At 28.2% G+C, this 17,544-nt stretch overlaps 1 protein-coding gene across 1 annotated transcript in view; it reads left to right on the top strand.

The window, feature by feature from the left end:
* Positions 1–10,781: 10,781 nt before the first annotated feature.
* Positions 10,782–17,544, top strand: part of LOC111629584 (syntaxin-17-like) — a 42,820-nt gene continuing 36,057 nt past the window's right edge. Inside the window, exons 1-2 of the mRNA XM_023373494.1 lie at positions 10,782–10,963; positions 13,637–13,895. Of these exons, the coding sequence (XP_023229262.1) occupies positions 13,737–13,895 (159 nt within the window). The 5' untranslated portion in view covers positions 10,782–10,963; positions 13,637–13,736. The remainder of the gene's footprint in view (positions 10,964–13,636; positions 13,896–17,544) is intronic.

The following is a 17,544-nucleotide window of genomic DNA, read 5'->3' as shown; positions in this document are numbered from 1 at the left end:
ATATAGAAAGTTTTATATATATATATAACGTGAAATTCGCACTTAAAGTTGTAGATTGTTAACCTTTTCAAACAAATATTTCTTTTTACTGTTATTGTTTCTCATCCATACTACTACTATGCTAATCTTTCGGAGGTCTGAGTTATTAATAATGTAAAATATAATGTAGGTCTATACAAGTTTGTGTTGCGCGTTATACACGGAATTTTCAATTATTTTAACGTTGATTGTTTAAAATTTTAATGCAGAAAAATTATACATTTATTTTTGAATTTGAAATAAATAAATAAAGTGATTTATAACTATTTTTAATCGAATAAATATATATATTTTTAAATTAAATGTATTTTTTTTTCAATATTTGATTGAATGGATAATTATTTAATACGCGAATTAATTTTGAAAAGAAATAATCGTTTATTGATAAATTTAATATAATTCAGAAAAATATATTAAATGAATTTACTTAATTTAATATAATTTTAAAATATATAATTTCGTTTTTAGTTTTTTTGTAAATATTTGATCGATTAACGTAATTTTTTAAGTAGAGAAATGCTATACAATCTCTTTGAGTTAGATTTGTTGTGTGGCTCTAATTATAAAAAATACAAGAGGCCTTTTCCTTTTACACATTTAAATTTAAAACACAAGGCCTTAAACTATATCTCTAGCGTCAGGCCCTAATTAATATATGTAAATCAGGCTCTGACTTAATCATATAATTTATTTGAAAGTAGTTTATAACTGTTATGTCATAAGAGGACGACCTTCATGTGTGTGTATATATATAATTAACACGCTAATTATATATAAAATTTATTATAAAAAATATAAATAAACGTGTAAAGATACGTTACAGATACGTTTATAAAGTTTGTATAAACGTCAATAATAGTTTATTATAATAAATTTATTTATTTTAATTTAAACGTCATCAATATTTTGATACGTTTTTATTAATAAATTTTTTATTTTTTATTTTTAGTGGAACTGAAACAGACATTACTTTTATTTTTTATTTTTTTTTTCTGTATCGATTTTTAGAAGTTTTCGTGTTTAAGCGCTGTACGTGCATTTGTTTTGCATAAGTTCTTTAAAAAATAGAATTAATATTTAAATGATTTTATATACGAATTTGTTTATAGAACATTAATACTTTGTCAATGTAAAATGTAATTTATCTTGTATTATTTTTTTCAAATATTAATCTGAAATTATAAATATAAACCGCACGTTATACATGATTACAGTATAATGCTCGCTTTTCTTCATCGATTTGCATGAAATTTAATACCTAAAAATAATTTATAAATATTAATTTATGAAAAAAAACCTCAATTTAAACAAATTGAATTTTGTTAATCAACGATAAAATAATCTATTTTTCTAGTATTTATTACTATGAAGATTATAATTTAAATTCGTTTAAATTTTTAGTTTAAAAATATAAATAAAATCTAATAAATTAATAATATAATATAAAATATAAAAAATATTATTGCATGGATTAAAAAAGCATTAAAATTCTTCTTAAAAAATTGTTTTATATGCATCAGAGATATATCGATTTTTCTCATCTGAATGAGAAATTTCTATTTTGATGGCGGATATTACTGTTACTATTTAATTTTCTTAATACAGAATAATGTAGAAAGATTTTCTCTGTAATTAGATATGCATTAATGTATTGCATGTGCTAGAAATCATATTGTTTTGCACTGTTTGATATCGCTTTGGTAGGGTGTTTCTTTTTCAGTAGAAAAAGTTTGATTTATCTCGTAAATTCTAGTTTAAATTAATCTGTTAAGTTATTGTACACGGAAATTTTTCTTATTATTNTATTTTAAAACTTTTTATTTGTCGTTATTTAACTGAAAAGTAAAAGATTTTTATATTTCCGCTGTAGCAAAAATCCTTTGCTTCGGCGGAAATACGTAAATCCAACCAGAAATCTAAAGAAAAAGAAAAAAATCAAGATATTTATGGTTAAAATTGGTTTCACTTATTGAAATTTTCTAATATTTTACAAATTACGAAAATTTGGAATGAGTTTCTGATTATTTCTTCTTCCTCCTTTTCTCATCCTTTAAAGTGGATTGAGTTCTTTCAATACAGGATTTTTCAAAATTTAAGAGAGTTGTGGCAGATTTATTTAGATAATTTGTTTATCTGCTATATTTGACAACATACTACTTTAGCTCAGAGATTCCCAACCTATGAATTGCATTGAATCTCATGTAGAAAATAATCTTTTCAATCGACCCCCCTTACAATTTTTATATTATTTCTCAAAATTTTGTTTAATATATTAAGTAAATTTTCAAATTTCAGATATTTTGAAAAATTTTCTGAAATTTGTGAAAAAGTGCAATAATTATCTGATTTTTCCATCGACCCCTTTCAAAATTACATTGATCTCAGGGGTCTACATCGACCTCGTTAGGAATCCTTGCTATAGCTGAATAAGTGGGATTGTCTTCACGGTTTGAGTGACTACTAATAATGTGTTTCATTCATTTTGTTTCATGTCATCCTCTCGTTGCTCTAAAACAGCATTTGGCACATGAGAAGATGCTTCAAGACATAATTTAAAAATAATTAACTTTTATGTCTTTTAGCTTCGTGTATTGAAAGGGCCGTTTTTCATATTCAGCAAAGACTCGACCAGGTTCACAATAAATGTTCAGAGAGGGACTCGACATATCTGGGATTGATCCATGAAAAATTCCTCGGGAGTTACTCGTCCGGATTTGCTCTCGAATCCTCTAGAGTCTACATCGATAGATTGACGCTTTACATGCTTCCGCCATCCTACTTTTCATGAAGTAAATATTGTTATTCTATTATTCAAAAACTTATATTTGTTATAGTTCATTAGTTATCATTCGCTTCATAAAGTTCAGTGAGGGTTCATGGTATCAGCAATCGTTTACTCAACAGTTATATCACTTTAACATTTTCACTACAGACATACGCAAACACATCATCTCGAAACAAATCATATCATATTCAAGGACAATTTAAACGCGTGTTTCACTTGAATTTCGATATTGTTTTTCATCAAAATAAATGCTTTCAAATAAACTGTTGCTATGAAAACCTTACCAATAAATAATATGTATATTTTTGAACCAATATTTTCATATTTATATAAAATAAAGATGAATTTTTATATTATTATTTATTAATTATATATATTATTTGATTTCATAATTTGACAGTTTTCTAATAGTTTATGATTTTTATAATTGTTCAATAATAATTTTTCTATGTAATTCCTTTAAAATTTGCATTATTATCAATAGATTAATTTAAGCTGAAATTTCTAATAGATATAATATTTAACATATTTTTGCGTTTTTACATAATTCAATTATAAATACAGTATAAACAAATTCAATGTAAGGTCGCTGCTTAATATTAAAGTTCAATCTTCACGAAAGCGCATTAATTGTACTTTGCTGAGTATAAAATTTCAGGAGCAGTAGAAAGATGACATAAAAGCAACGGTTGTATAGTTTTAAATTTCATATACAAATAATAAATGTTGAAATAGTAGTGTAAGGAAATTTGAAAATCGGTGAATCGGATTTGAAAATAAGTAAATTGGAGAGGACATTTAAAATCGGATAATATAACTCACGGGTAGCCAGCAACATGTTATTCGAGTGTCACATAAACATCAGCAAGAAACTGGGTTAATAGTAGAATTATGTGTAAATACTAAAGTTCTACTATTGACTGTATGCAACGGTTTAACTCCTGTAATTTGCATCTATTTGCAACGCAAATCTAGTACATTTTCTCTGTGTTTTTTGGTCATTTCTCCTGACCAGATACTTTTTTAATAGTTACAGTACAGTTGGTGAAATTCAAATTCAGAAATTAAAATATGCTGTAGATCAATAGATGCATACTCAAGTTTAGTCACGCAATTGACAGCTGACGTTAATTGCCATTGGTGACTGGTAAATCTGCCATTCGCCAATGGTAATTAACATCAGTTATATGAAAATCATTTTGTAAATTCTTGTATTTTTTAATTTATGTAATGTCCAAATAAAATATTTTTCAATAATCGTGGGTAAAATGATTTTTGTTATAAGTATAATCAATTTCCCGTTATGCCTTTAGGGACTATTCACAAATATAATCTCCATTTTATCCTCTACTAGAACATGTTTTTATTACTTTTATTCAATATTCATTTGCTTCATATCTGTGATTAAATAAATCAAATTATATAGAAATTTTTATTTCCGAGTTAATATTTGGCAATTCTAATGAGTGAGTGAGTCAGTGAAGAAATGAATGTAGGTTTATTAGGCCTATATCAGATAACAAATACTAAAGTGTAAAGTGAAATAGATGAAGAAAGAAGGCAATTGGACTCTATAGTAACGTAATATACTTGTGACATCATAACATCACGGTGTTAATGATGTCACAAGGGTACTATTACATGATTGTTGTCATTCACATTAGAATTACTTACTGCATGACGTTGATGTGTCATCTAACGGTTTTAACATAATATTTTTTTAAATTAATTTTTAAAGGGTATATGATGTTTTCTAAGATTTTTATATTAAGATTACATTAAATCTATAAGTGATCAAAATATTGCGTGAATCTCGTCACTGATGTTTGAGACTTAACATGTAAATTCATAAATGTCGTGTCACTTTAAGTTTAAGTTTAGGATCCTGATTAGCCTAGATTTTTCACGATTTATGCGATCGTCTGGGATTTAAAAGTATTTGAGTCTTGTAAAGTCTTGTGTCACGTTGAATATATAATTAGTGAATTTTTGTATCTCAAAGAAACTGTATTCCGAAGCAGTTGTGTAGAAGATGCTCAACAACAATCAAAAAATAATATACAGTATACTCAACTCGGTATCCAGGATTTTCTCGTAAAATTTATGGCTGTTTTTGCCCTGCGGACACTAAAAGAGCTTTCTTCCCTCCACACTCATCGTGGATTCAGCCAAACTGGCAATGGAAACGACCAGGTGGCAGGGAAGAAATGTCACATACTGTTCATAGAAAATTCCTGAAGTGGCTGATGAAAAATTCTGATTCGATTCCGGGTTCCCAGAGCAGTAAGCTCGCAATAACCACCGCGGCCATCCAGTCCACATATCTCATTTAAATGATTAACAAGTTTTACAGTAGGCTCTTCTGTGTTAATCTTACGTCACGCGATTTTAAATACGAATAATCGTATTTATTAATTTTTATAAATAATAATATAGAAACTAATTATAATAATAATTTACAATTAAAAACATTAACGTAAAATCATAACTATTGTAAAACGAACAAACGAATTCATCCGGTGATTAAAATATAAATATCGTTTCGAATTATTTATTTATTTATTTATAAAATTAATAATAATATCATAAAATAAAGCAAAATTATTATTATTATTATTTAATTTATCAAAATGAAGGTAAATATTTTACAAAATATAGTTCAATTTCTCTCTACTAGGTGTCGTAGAAGAACAGGAGGAGTTGCGTCATTAGCAGATGGACTGTTTTGTTTTCATTTGGTGATTATCAGAATGATATTTTAAATAATCGTTGACAAAATGGACCATTCTACGCGCCATAATTCGGAAAGTGAAGTAGACGCAATCGAAAACAAACAACCTTTGAAAAGGTTACAGATTGCTTTACATAGAATCGTTAAAGTTTCGATTCCATTACATCTTGATTTACTCGGTAAACACAAAGAAAATATTGAAAAGGTAAGCAAGAAAATAAATAATAATAAAACACACGCAATTGCATAATAACATAACAGCTTGTTAGAATAAGTTTAATTATTTAAACTATTTATATGTATTATGTATTTGAGTGAAGTTGAGAAGATACAAACAAAAAAACAATCTTGCTACAAGTTATTGGTACTGTACTATGATTGTAATCCATTCTCATACATACAAACAAAATAAGTGACTCATTACAAATTATTGAAATTCATTCTTTCAACTTAATTCTAGTTTATTCAAATGATAGTGACATTTACACATTGTTTTGTGCTGCTTTTGTGCTCATTTTCAACCTGTAATCTTTAAATAACAAAAAGTATTAGTTTCATGTCTTAAGCTAGTGTTTCCCAAACTATTTTGGACTATTAGACAGGGTCGAATCCTGACCAAAATTTTTGGGCATGCTGAAAGTTATAAGAGTAATAGGCCTATCTCTAGCACTAAACAATAGGTAGAAATGTTATTTGGTGTGAATAAAAAAAATATGGACTATTATAAAGCCCACTATATCTACACATGAAATATATGAAATATATTATAATGAAAAAGTATTAAAAATTTATGATGATAATTCAAATTTTGTTGGCCCTCGACACTGGGGGCCAGGGCTTAAGCCATATTAATCTCTGTAAATCAGCCCCTGTACACAATACGTGTATGATGACTGGGTACCTCAAGCTCTCGATACAATCTGGCCATGTTAAATGCTTCAAATTATGTCGTGTGCACACACTTGTTTGCTGCGTTAAAACTCCACACGAGCAAGCGATTGAGTTCCTGCAAGCATTGCATTGACTTAAAATGGCTAGCCGCTAGTTGCCAATGTTAAAGCAAACACAAATGATAAAAGAGTTTATACATTAGAATAAATTATCATTGGCATATTTGTTCTCATATAAAAAGTATATTGACAGTCAAAACTTTCTCTTGACCATGTGGTGCATGCTAAGCAAGACCAGAGAATTCGGCCCTGCTTTTAGGGCATGTATTTCATTAGCAGCCCACATAAAATCAGTCGAAAATGATAAATTGAAAGCCTTCACAAAAACATAAAAACCAACACTTTTGCTTAGGCTCATTGTGGATAAAGCTAGATCGTCTGTTAAAAAATGATTTACAAAGCCTGGCATCGGAACATTTGAAGGGTTATATGTTTGCTATAAAGAACTCTGAACTGATTATTTTACAATAGATTGAATTAACAGACAGAGTGCACATTATAGTATTTGATTTTGTTTCCTTATATCCTTCAACAAGGCTATGACCATCCTTCTGTACTCTTAGAGATCTTTTACTATGATAAATTGAAAATTAAATTTAAATCATTTATTTTATAAATAAATAAAATAATTTTCCAAAATTATTTTAAAGTACATGATTATTTAATATTAAAAAATGATTGATGTGAACGATAACCTGATGATACAAGAGAGTAATTTTTTAATATCCAGCTCAATTCTGATAAGCAGCATCCTTAAATCATCCTGTTCAATTATTTGCATTTGGGATAAGATGACAGACTTTTATTATTCTAAATATTACATGCTACATTCTTTCCAACCACATCATACTACATGAAGAAGCAATTGGCAACTTTTACAGTACTTTTGAATAAGATAAATTATGATGAAAGAATGATTGATATTACATCTTTCATTGTAATAGTTAAACTTGTACAAATGAAGAAGTAATGTTCAAGTATTTCAGCTTTATTTAATTAAAAAAAAAGAGCTTAACATCACCTTCTTACTCTATTTATACTATTTATATTTATTATCAATAAGAACACAAGTCTATCTATCAAAAGTCTTTGAGAGTTTTACAAGCTAATAATTTCATAATGATTTTCTCCAATAATTAGTGCTAAAATTCTACAATATTGAAAGAATAAAATATACTTACAAAATCTGGATGTCTGACTAATTAAGGGCTTGCTTCATGAAAAGTTATACATATACTAAACAGGACTTAATAGAATGTGCACAATCACTCATCACATAATACAAACATTGCTCATGTTTGGTCCTGTTCAGTTCACTCAAGTCATATGATTGTGATTTGTTTATTTTCTTACCATATTTGTGAAGAGAGGTGCTATTTCTAGGCCTTCTCTACATAAAGTCTTCCACAACAAAAACTAATTTTACAGTGTATCTGTTTGAATTCTAGTGGTAAAAATCTTTATTTCAAAGTAAATTTGCTCTGTCTTTCAGTGCCTCTTCATACTCCCTTTACCTCCAGTGTCCCCTCAAATTTGCTACCACTCCATGGGTGATAGCATTCATTTTGGAAATTATTGTTCTAACCAGTTCTAAAACTGGAGATTTTTTGTTTGAATATTATAAAATCTGTAGATAAGACCTAACTAATCTTCAAAATCTTGATCTTTAAATGTGTTTTATTTCTTAAGGAATATAAAATGAAGTTTTGTTTTTGAATATACCTTGAGTTATTCTTTGAAAATTGTCTTTTGCAGTACTGGATGACTTGCAAAAATTTAAAGTAAAAATTGGAACAGTGTCCTAAAACAGTAGTTAAAATTAGTATTTTCAGAAAATGTATGCTTTGAGATTTTTATTGATTTGAGCTTATTCACTAACATATATTTTGGACACTTGTTCTTCAGCATGATACATCTAGAAAAATTAAACTGTTTATTAAATTATGTTACAAAGTTCTCTTCAGCGAGAAGTGAAGAGGAATTAAAAAAAATTTAATGTATATTATTGTGACATTCACAATGCTGGGCTGCAATTTTTATTAAAAAATCACATGACTTCTGCTCTAGATTGGAAGTTCATATATAGTTAATTGGGACTTCCAATCTCTAAGCTTTTCATATCTGGTCTCAATTTTCATCTATGTAACTTTTCTTGAGATTAACAAAGGATGGACAACAGTGGAAATGTATTGATCTGTAATTTGAAAATTGTAGCCCAAAAATAGGATCACTATTTTAATATCTATGGTCTAACTAGAAAGGATATGTGGAAAAATATGAAGCAGAATTTCTCATGTAAGATTCGGATTCATGGCTGTTTAAATTTTCTGTTTGTTATAGGGATAACATATAAACTTAGCAAGGTGATGTCAATATCTAGTAATGATAAAATCTTANAAGAGGAAATATCAATTTTTCTGCGCTAAAAATAGCATTTTATTAATACCGATTTTTTTTCTTTTTTTCTTACTTAGTTTAGCAGTAATGCTATTTTTATCTCCTGCAATTTTTCTGTATAAAATTGGTCTATTATAGATAAATCATGTTAAACTCAAGAGCCTAATAACGTACCAATTCGAACACGTTCAGAATTAAGAAAGGTGAGAAAAAAAGAAAAAAAAATTATATTGGATAAACTCCAGTAAAATATTCTAATCACCATATTAGGTTAATAAACGTTTTGCTAGTATCAGTTGTCATGACGACGATATCGGAATTATCGACAACAATTTCTGTGACGTCACATAAACTCGTCCTATCTGTTCGGATCACACAGCTTCACTTATTGTCACGATTCTAGAGTTAGAGAATTGCCAATCCCATTATAATTTGTGCCAATAAAATTAATTTTTAAACTTTTAAATATCTGTTTAAATCCACTTTTTTTTAATATTTAAATCTGGTGTGTTTTAAAAAATCGATTTTATGTTAATAGGGCTCAAAACTGTACTCAAATCTCTACAAATCAAGCTCTTTTAGGTGTAAAAAAGTAGCAAAGAGGGTGCTTTTTTTTTGTTTTAAGAAACTCATACAAACACACCTTAAGTGAGTGCCTGCTTCTAGATTTAGATCAGGAAGTGCATTATCAGGTTTTAGTGTGTGTGTGTGTGTGTGAGATATGGATACGTAGGGATGCTGTTGATTGGATCAATTCAACCAGTTTTATTTTATATTATCCTATTTTAAGGGAAGAATACTCGTAAATTTAATTATTATACGAAACAATTTACTAGTTTTAGGTGCCTAAAATCAGAATCAGGACTGCATCGATAGGTTTATATGCCCTAATTAGGATCGTAATTTGTTAATTTAAGTATTAAAAAAGTGAATTTTTTTACGAAGAATAAAAATTTATTGTTTATAAATAATTAATTTAATAATTAAAAATATTAATATGATAATGTCGAATAGGAAATGCATTAGGAAATATTCTTTCAGGAGTACGCCACTAATATAATTTTCTATATTAATAGAAATGCTAACAAATTAAATATTTACAAAGAAAAGATTTTGAAAAGAAAAAAAATTACTCTTCCTCTAAATAGCTACGTCTAAAAAGAAAAAAAAATTACTTCTCTAGTGACTGAGCATCAGGATTTTGATCTGAAAGAGTGTCAGTAAGATTTCTCCATAAAAGATTCGGATAAATTTATTTAAAATCGAAATTAGAACGATGATAATTAATTTACGATATTAAATATTCTAAAATCGTTCATTTAAATAATTAATTAACATTAAGAATATATATATATATATATTCTTAATGTTAATTAATTATTTAAATGGGATGATGCGGATTAAGCATCCGCATCATCCCAAATTATCTTCCAAGAAGAGTGTAGCTTAGTGCAGCTTTTTGACAAAGATATCAACGTTTGTTGTTTATTAATTACGTAGAGAATTTTCTTTTCTATTTGATAATACAATAAAAATCGTTGTTTAGTTACTAACTCATCATATTTTCATCATACATCATCATCATCCGCATCTTTCAAAGAGAACTCCATTCTAAAGCCTCTTTAGCGTGTCACTGACCCACTATACACATCTACCTTTTTTTTTCCTTTAATTGAATGAACAAGCTACTCGAACACTCCATTGTTAGCTTTGCCATGGAGAAATATGTCATTTTTTTTCCTTGTTCACAACAGGAAAACAAACGGAGTATCTTCCAAACATTTAATTATTTGAAGCGAAAATTTATTTATATTATTTATTAATTTAAAAATAATTAACTTTTATGTCTTTTAGCTTCGTGTATTGAAAGGGCCGTTTTTCATATTCAGCAAAGACTCGACCAGGTTCACAATAAATGTTCAGAGAGGGACTCGACATATCTGGGATTGATCCATGAAAAATTCCTCGGGAGTTACTCGTCCGGATTTGCTCTCGAATCCTCTAGAGTCTACATCGATAGATTGACGCTTTACATGCTTCCGCCATCCTACTTTTCATGAAGTAAATATTGTTATTCTATTATTCAAAAACTTATATTTGTTATAGTTCATTAGTTATCATTCGCTTCATAAAGTTCAGTGAGGGTTCATGGTATCAGCAATCGTTTACTCAACAGTTATATCACTTTAACATTTTCACTACAGACATACGCAAACACATCATCTCGAAACAAATCATATCATATTCAAGGACAATTTAAACGCGTGTTTCACTTGAATTTCGATATTGTTTTTCATCAAAATAAATGCTTTCAAATAAACTGTTGCTATGAAAACCTTACCAATAAATAATATGTATATTTTTGAACCAATATTTTCATATTTATATAAAATAAAGATGAATTTTTATATTATTATTTATTAATTATATATATTATTTGATTTCATAATTTGACAGTTTTCTAATAGTTTATGATTTTTATAATTGTTCAATAATAATTTTTCTATGTAATTCCTTTAAAATTTGCATTATTATCAATAGATTAATTTAAGCTGAAATTTCTAATAGATATAATATTTAACATATTTTTGCGTTTTTACATAATTCAATTATAAATACAGTATAAACAAATTCAATGTAAGGTCGCTGCTTAATATTAAAGTTCAATCTTCACGAAAGCGCATTAATTGTACTTTGCTGAGTATAAAATTTCAGGAGCAGTAGAAAGATGACATAAAAGCAACGGTTGTATAGTTTTAAATTTCATATACAAATAATAAATGTTGAAATAGTAGTGTAAGGAAATTTGAAAATCGGTGAATCGGATTTGAAAATAAGTAAATTGGAGAGGACATTTAAAATCGGATAATATAACTCACGGGTAGCCAGCAACATGTTATTCGAGTGTCACATAAACATCAGCAAGAAACTGGGTTAATAGTAGAATTATGTGTAAATACTAAAGTTCTACTATTGACTGTATGCAACGGTTTAACTCCTGTAATTTGCATCTATTTGCAACGCAAATCTAGTACATTTTCTCTGTGTTTTTTGGTCATTTCTCCTGACCAGATACTTTTTTAATAGTTACAGTACAGTTGGTGAAATTCAAATTCAGAAATTAAAATATGCTGTAGATCAATAGATGCATACTCAAGTTTAGTCACGCAATTGACAGCTGACGTTAATTGCCATTGGTGACTGGTAAATCTGCCATTCGCCAATGGTAATTAACATCAGTTATATGAAAATCATTTTGTAAATTCTTGTATTTTTTAATTTATGTAATGTCCAAATAAAATATTTTTCAATAATCGTGGGTAAAATGATTTTTGTTATAAGTATAATCAATTTCCCGTTATGCCTTTAGGGACTATTCACAAATATAATCTCCATTTTATCCTCTACTAGAACATGTTTTTATTACTTTTATTCAATATTCATTTGCTTCATATCTGTGATTAAATAAATCAAATTATATAGAAATTTTTATTTCCGAGTTAATATTTGGCAATTCTAATGAGTGAGTGAGTCAGTGAAGAAATGAATGTAGGTTTATTAGGCCTATATCAGATAACAAATACTAAAGTGTAAAGTGAAATAGATGAAGAAAGAAGGCAATTGGACTCTATAGTAACGTAATATACTTGTGACATCATAACATCACGGTGTTAATGATGTCACAAGGGTACTATTACATGATTGTTGTCATTCACATTAGAATTACTTACTGCATGACGTTGATGTGTCATCTAACGGTTTTAACATAATATTTTTTTAAATTAATTTTTAAAGGGTATATGATGTTTTCTAAGATTTTTATATTAAGATTACATTAAATCTATAAGTGATCAAAATATTGCGTGAATCTCGTCACTGATGTTTGAGACTTAACATGTAAATTCATAAATGTCGTGTCACTTTAAGTTTAAGTTTAGGATCCTGATTAGCCTAGATTTTTCACGATTTATGCGATCGTCTGGGATTTAAAAGTATTTGAGTCTTGTAAAGTCTTGTGTCACGTTGAATATATAATTAGTGAATTTTTGTATCTCAAAGAAACTGTATTCCGAAGCAGTTGTGTAGAAGATGCTCAACAACAATCAAAAAATAATATACAGTATACTCAACTCGGTATCCAGGATTTTCTCGTAAAATTTATGGCTGTTTTTGCCCTGCGGACACTAAAAGAGCTTTCTTCCCTCCACACTCATCGTGGATTCAGCCAAACTGGCAATGGAAACGACCAGGTGGCAGGGAAGAAATGTCACATACTGTTCATAGAAAATTCCTGAAGTGGCTGATGAAAAATTCTGATTCGATTCCGGGTTCCCAGAGCAGTAAGCTCGCAATAACCACCGCGGCCATCCAGTCCACATATCTCATTTAAATGATTAACAAGTTTTACAGTAGGCTCTTCTGTGTTAATCTTACGTCACGCGATTTTAAATACGAATAATCGTATTTATTAATTTTTATAAATAATAATATAGAAACTAATTATAATAATAATTTACAATTAAAAACATTAACGTAAAATCATAACTATTGTAAAACGAACAAACGAATTCATCCGGTGATTAAAATATAAATATCGTTTCGAATTATTTATTTATTTATTTATAAAATTAATAATAATATCATAAAATAAAGCAAAATTATTATTATTATTATTTAATTTATCAAAATGAAGGTAAATATTTTACAAAATATAGTTCAATTTCTCTCTACTAGGTGTCGTAGAAGAACAGGAGGAGTTGCGTCATTAGCAGATGGACTGTTTTGTTTTCATTTGGTGATTATCAGAATGATATTTTAAATAATCGTTGACAAAATGGACCATTCTACGCGCCATAATTCGGAAAGTGAAGTAGACGCAATCGAAAACAAACAACCTTTGAAAAGGTTACAGATTGCTTTACATAGAATCGTTAAAGTTTCGATTCCATTACATCTTGATTTACTCGGTAAACACAAAGAAAATATTGAAAAGGTAAGCAAGAAAATAAATAATAATAAAACACACGCAATTGCATAATAACATAACAGCTTGTTAGAATAAGTTTAATTATTTAAACTATTTATATGTATTATGTATTTGAGTGAAGTTGAGAAGATACAAACAAAAAAACAATCTTGCTACAAGTTATTGGTACTGTACTAGGATTGTAATCCATTCTCATACATACAAACAAAATAAGTGACTCATTACAAATTATTGAAATTCATTCTTTCAACTTAATTCTAGTTTATTCAAATGATAGTGACATTTACACATTGTTTTGTGCTGCTTTTGTGCTCATTTTCAACCTGTAATCTTTAAATAACAAAAAGTATTAGTTTCATGTCTTAAGCTAGTGTTTCCCAAACTATTTTGGACTATTAGACAGGGTCGAATCCTGACCAAAATTTTTGGGCATGCTGAAAGTTATAAGAGTAATAGGCCTATCTCTAGCACTAAACAATAGGTAGAAATGTTATTTGGTGTGAATAAAAAAAATATGGACTATTATAAAGCCCACTATATCTACACATGAAATATATGAAATATATTATAATGAAAAAGTATTAAAAATTTATGATGATAATTCAAATTTTGTTGGCCCTCGACACTGGGGGCCAGGGCTTAAGCCATATTAATCTCTGTAAATCAGCCCCTGTACACAATACATGTATGATGACTGGGTACCTCAAGCTCTCGATACAATCTGGCCATGTTAAATGCTTCAAATTATGTCGTGTGCACACACTTGTTTGCTGCGTTAAAACTCCACACGAGCAAGCGATTGAGTTCCTGCAAGCATTGCATTGACTTAAAATGGCTAGCCGCTAGTTGCCAATGTTAAAGCAAACACAAATGATAAAAGAGTTTATACATTAGAATAAATTATCATTGGCATATTTGTTCTCATATAAAAAGTATATTGACAGTCAAAACTTTCTCTTGACCATGTGGTGCATGCTAAGCAAGACCAGAGAATTCGGCCCTGCTTTTAGGGCATGTATTTCATTAGCAGCCCACATAAAATCAGTCGAAAATGATAAATTGAAAGCCTTCACAAAAACATAAAAACCAACACTTTTGCTTAGGCTCATTGTGGATAAAGCTAGATCGTCTGTTAAAAAATGATTTACAAAGCCTGGCATCGGAACATTTGAAGGGTTATATGTTTGCTATAAAGAACTCTGAACTGATTATTTTACAATAGATTGAATTAACAGACAGAGTGCACATTATAGTATTTGATTTTGTTTCCTTATATCCTTCAACAAGGCTATGACCATCCTTCTGTACTCTTAGAGATCTTTTACTATGATAAATTGAAAATTAAATTTTAATCATTTATTTTATAAATAAATAAAATAATTTTCCAAAATTATTTTAAAGTACATGATTATTTAATATTAAAAAATGATTGATGTGAACGATAACCTGATGATACAAGAGAGTAATTTTTTAATATCCAGCTCAATTCTGATAAGCAGCATCCTTAAATCATCCTGTTCAATTATTTGCATTTGGGATAAGATGACAGACTTTTATTATTCTAAATATTACATGCTACATTCTTTCCAACCACATCATACTACATGAAGAAGCAATTGGCAACTTTTACAGTACTTTTGAATAAGATAAATTATGATGAAAGAATGATTGATATTACATCTTTCATTGTAATAGTTAAACTTGTACAAATGAAGAAGTAATGTTCGAGTATTTCAGCTTTATTTAATTAAAAAAAAAGAGCTTAACATCACCTTCTTACTCTATTTATACTATTTATATTTATTATCAATAAGAACACAAGTCTATCTATCAAAAGTCTTTGAGAGTTTTACAAGCTAATAATTTCATAATGATTTTCTCCAATAATTAGTGCTAAAATTCTACAATATTGAAAGAATAAAATATACTTACAAAATCTGGATGTCTGACTAATTAAGGGCTTGCTTCATGAAAAGTTATACATATACTAAACAGGACTTAATAGAATGTGCACAATCACTCATCACATAATACAAACATTGCTCATGTTTGGTCCTGTTCAGTTCACTCAAGTCATATGATTGTGATTTGTTTATTTTCTTACCATATTTGTGAAGAGAGGTGCTATTTCTAGGCCTTCTCTACATAAAGTCTTCCACAACAAAAACTAATTTTACAGTGTATCTGTTTGAATTCTAGTGGTAAAAATCTTTATTTCAAAGTAAATTTGCTCTGTCTTTCAGTGCCTCTTCATACTCCCTTTACCTCCAGTGTCCCCTCAAATTTGCTACCACTCCATGGGTGATAGCATTCATTTTGGAAATTATTGTTCTAACCAGTTCTAAAACTGGAGATTTTTTGTTTGAATATTATAAAATCTGTAGATAAGACCTAACTAATCTTCAAAATCTTGATCTTTAAATGTGTTTTATTTCTTAAGGAATATAAAATGAAGTTTTGTTTTTGAATATACCTTGAGTTATTCTTTGAAAATTGTCTTTTGCAGTACTGGATGACTTGCAAAAATTTAAAGTAAAAATTGGAACAGTGTCCTAAAACAGTAGTTAAAATTAGTATTTTCAGAAAATGTATGCTTTGAGATTTTTATTGATTTGAGCTTATTCACTAACATATATTTTGGACACTTGTTCTTCAGCATGATACATCTAGAAAAATTAAACTGTTTATTAAATTATGTTACAAAGTTCTCTTCAGCGAGAAGTGAAGAGGAATTAAAAAAAATTTAATGTATATTATTGTGACATTCACAATGCTGGGCTGCAATTTTTATTAAAAAATCACATGACTTCTGCTCTAGATTGGAAGTTCATATATAGTTAATTGGGACTTCCAATCTCTAAGCTTTTCATATCTGGTCTCAATTTTCATCTATGTAACTTTTCTTGAGATTAACAAAGGATGGACAACAGTGGAAATGTATTGATCTGTAATTTGAAAATTGTAGCCCAAAAATAGGATCACTATTTTAATATCTATGGTCTAACTAGAAAGGATATGTGGAAAAATATGAAGCAGAATTTCTCATGTAAGATTCGGATTCATGGCTGTTTAAATTTTCTGTTTGTTATAGGGATAACATATAAACTTAGCAAGGTGATGTCAATATCTAGTAATGATAAAATCTTAACTAAGGTATCAATTATTTATATATTTGATTCATCTGATCGATCAATAAATTTTCATTGATCATATCACTCTTTTGAAGTATTTCACTTTAACTATGTTTTTTTCCTGCACATTTTTATTTCTTTGTGTACTTTTATAGGTTTTCATTTGTTGGAGTTGATAATTAGATGACTTTTGTCTTGGAAATTTTTATTATAGTAGTAGAAAATAATAATAATAGTGTGTTAAGTGTGTGAATTAAAATCTTAATCTGATGTAATAATCTAGAATTGATCCACTTTAATATTGAAAGTTTAAGATTCAAACATGTACTAAAAATAATAATAAAGCTTTGTGATTTATACATTTATAAATTTTTAGGAAATCATTGAGTAGATTCATTACTTCATTTCCAATATTAGTAGGTACTATTAGGATCGAGATTGTTTCTAGCTGAATATATGAAATTCACTTAATAAAACATTTAACAACTTACAACGCTGAGAATATTTATTAAATCACAAATGTT

The sequence above is a fragment of the Centruroides sculpturatus genome, unplaced genomic scaffold, assembly GCF_000671375.1.
Source record: "Centruroides sculpturatus isolate CEXI.00-Female unplaced genomic scaffold, Cexi_2.0 scaffold73, whole genome shotgun sequence".
Taxonomy (NCBI): domain Eukaryota; kingdom Metazoa; phylum Arthropoda; class Arachnida; order Scorpiones; family Buthidae; genus Centruroides; species Centruroides sculpturatus.
Note: the sequence above shows the minus strand (reverse complement) of the source record. Positions and strands in the feature narration are given on the sequence as shown.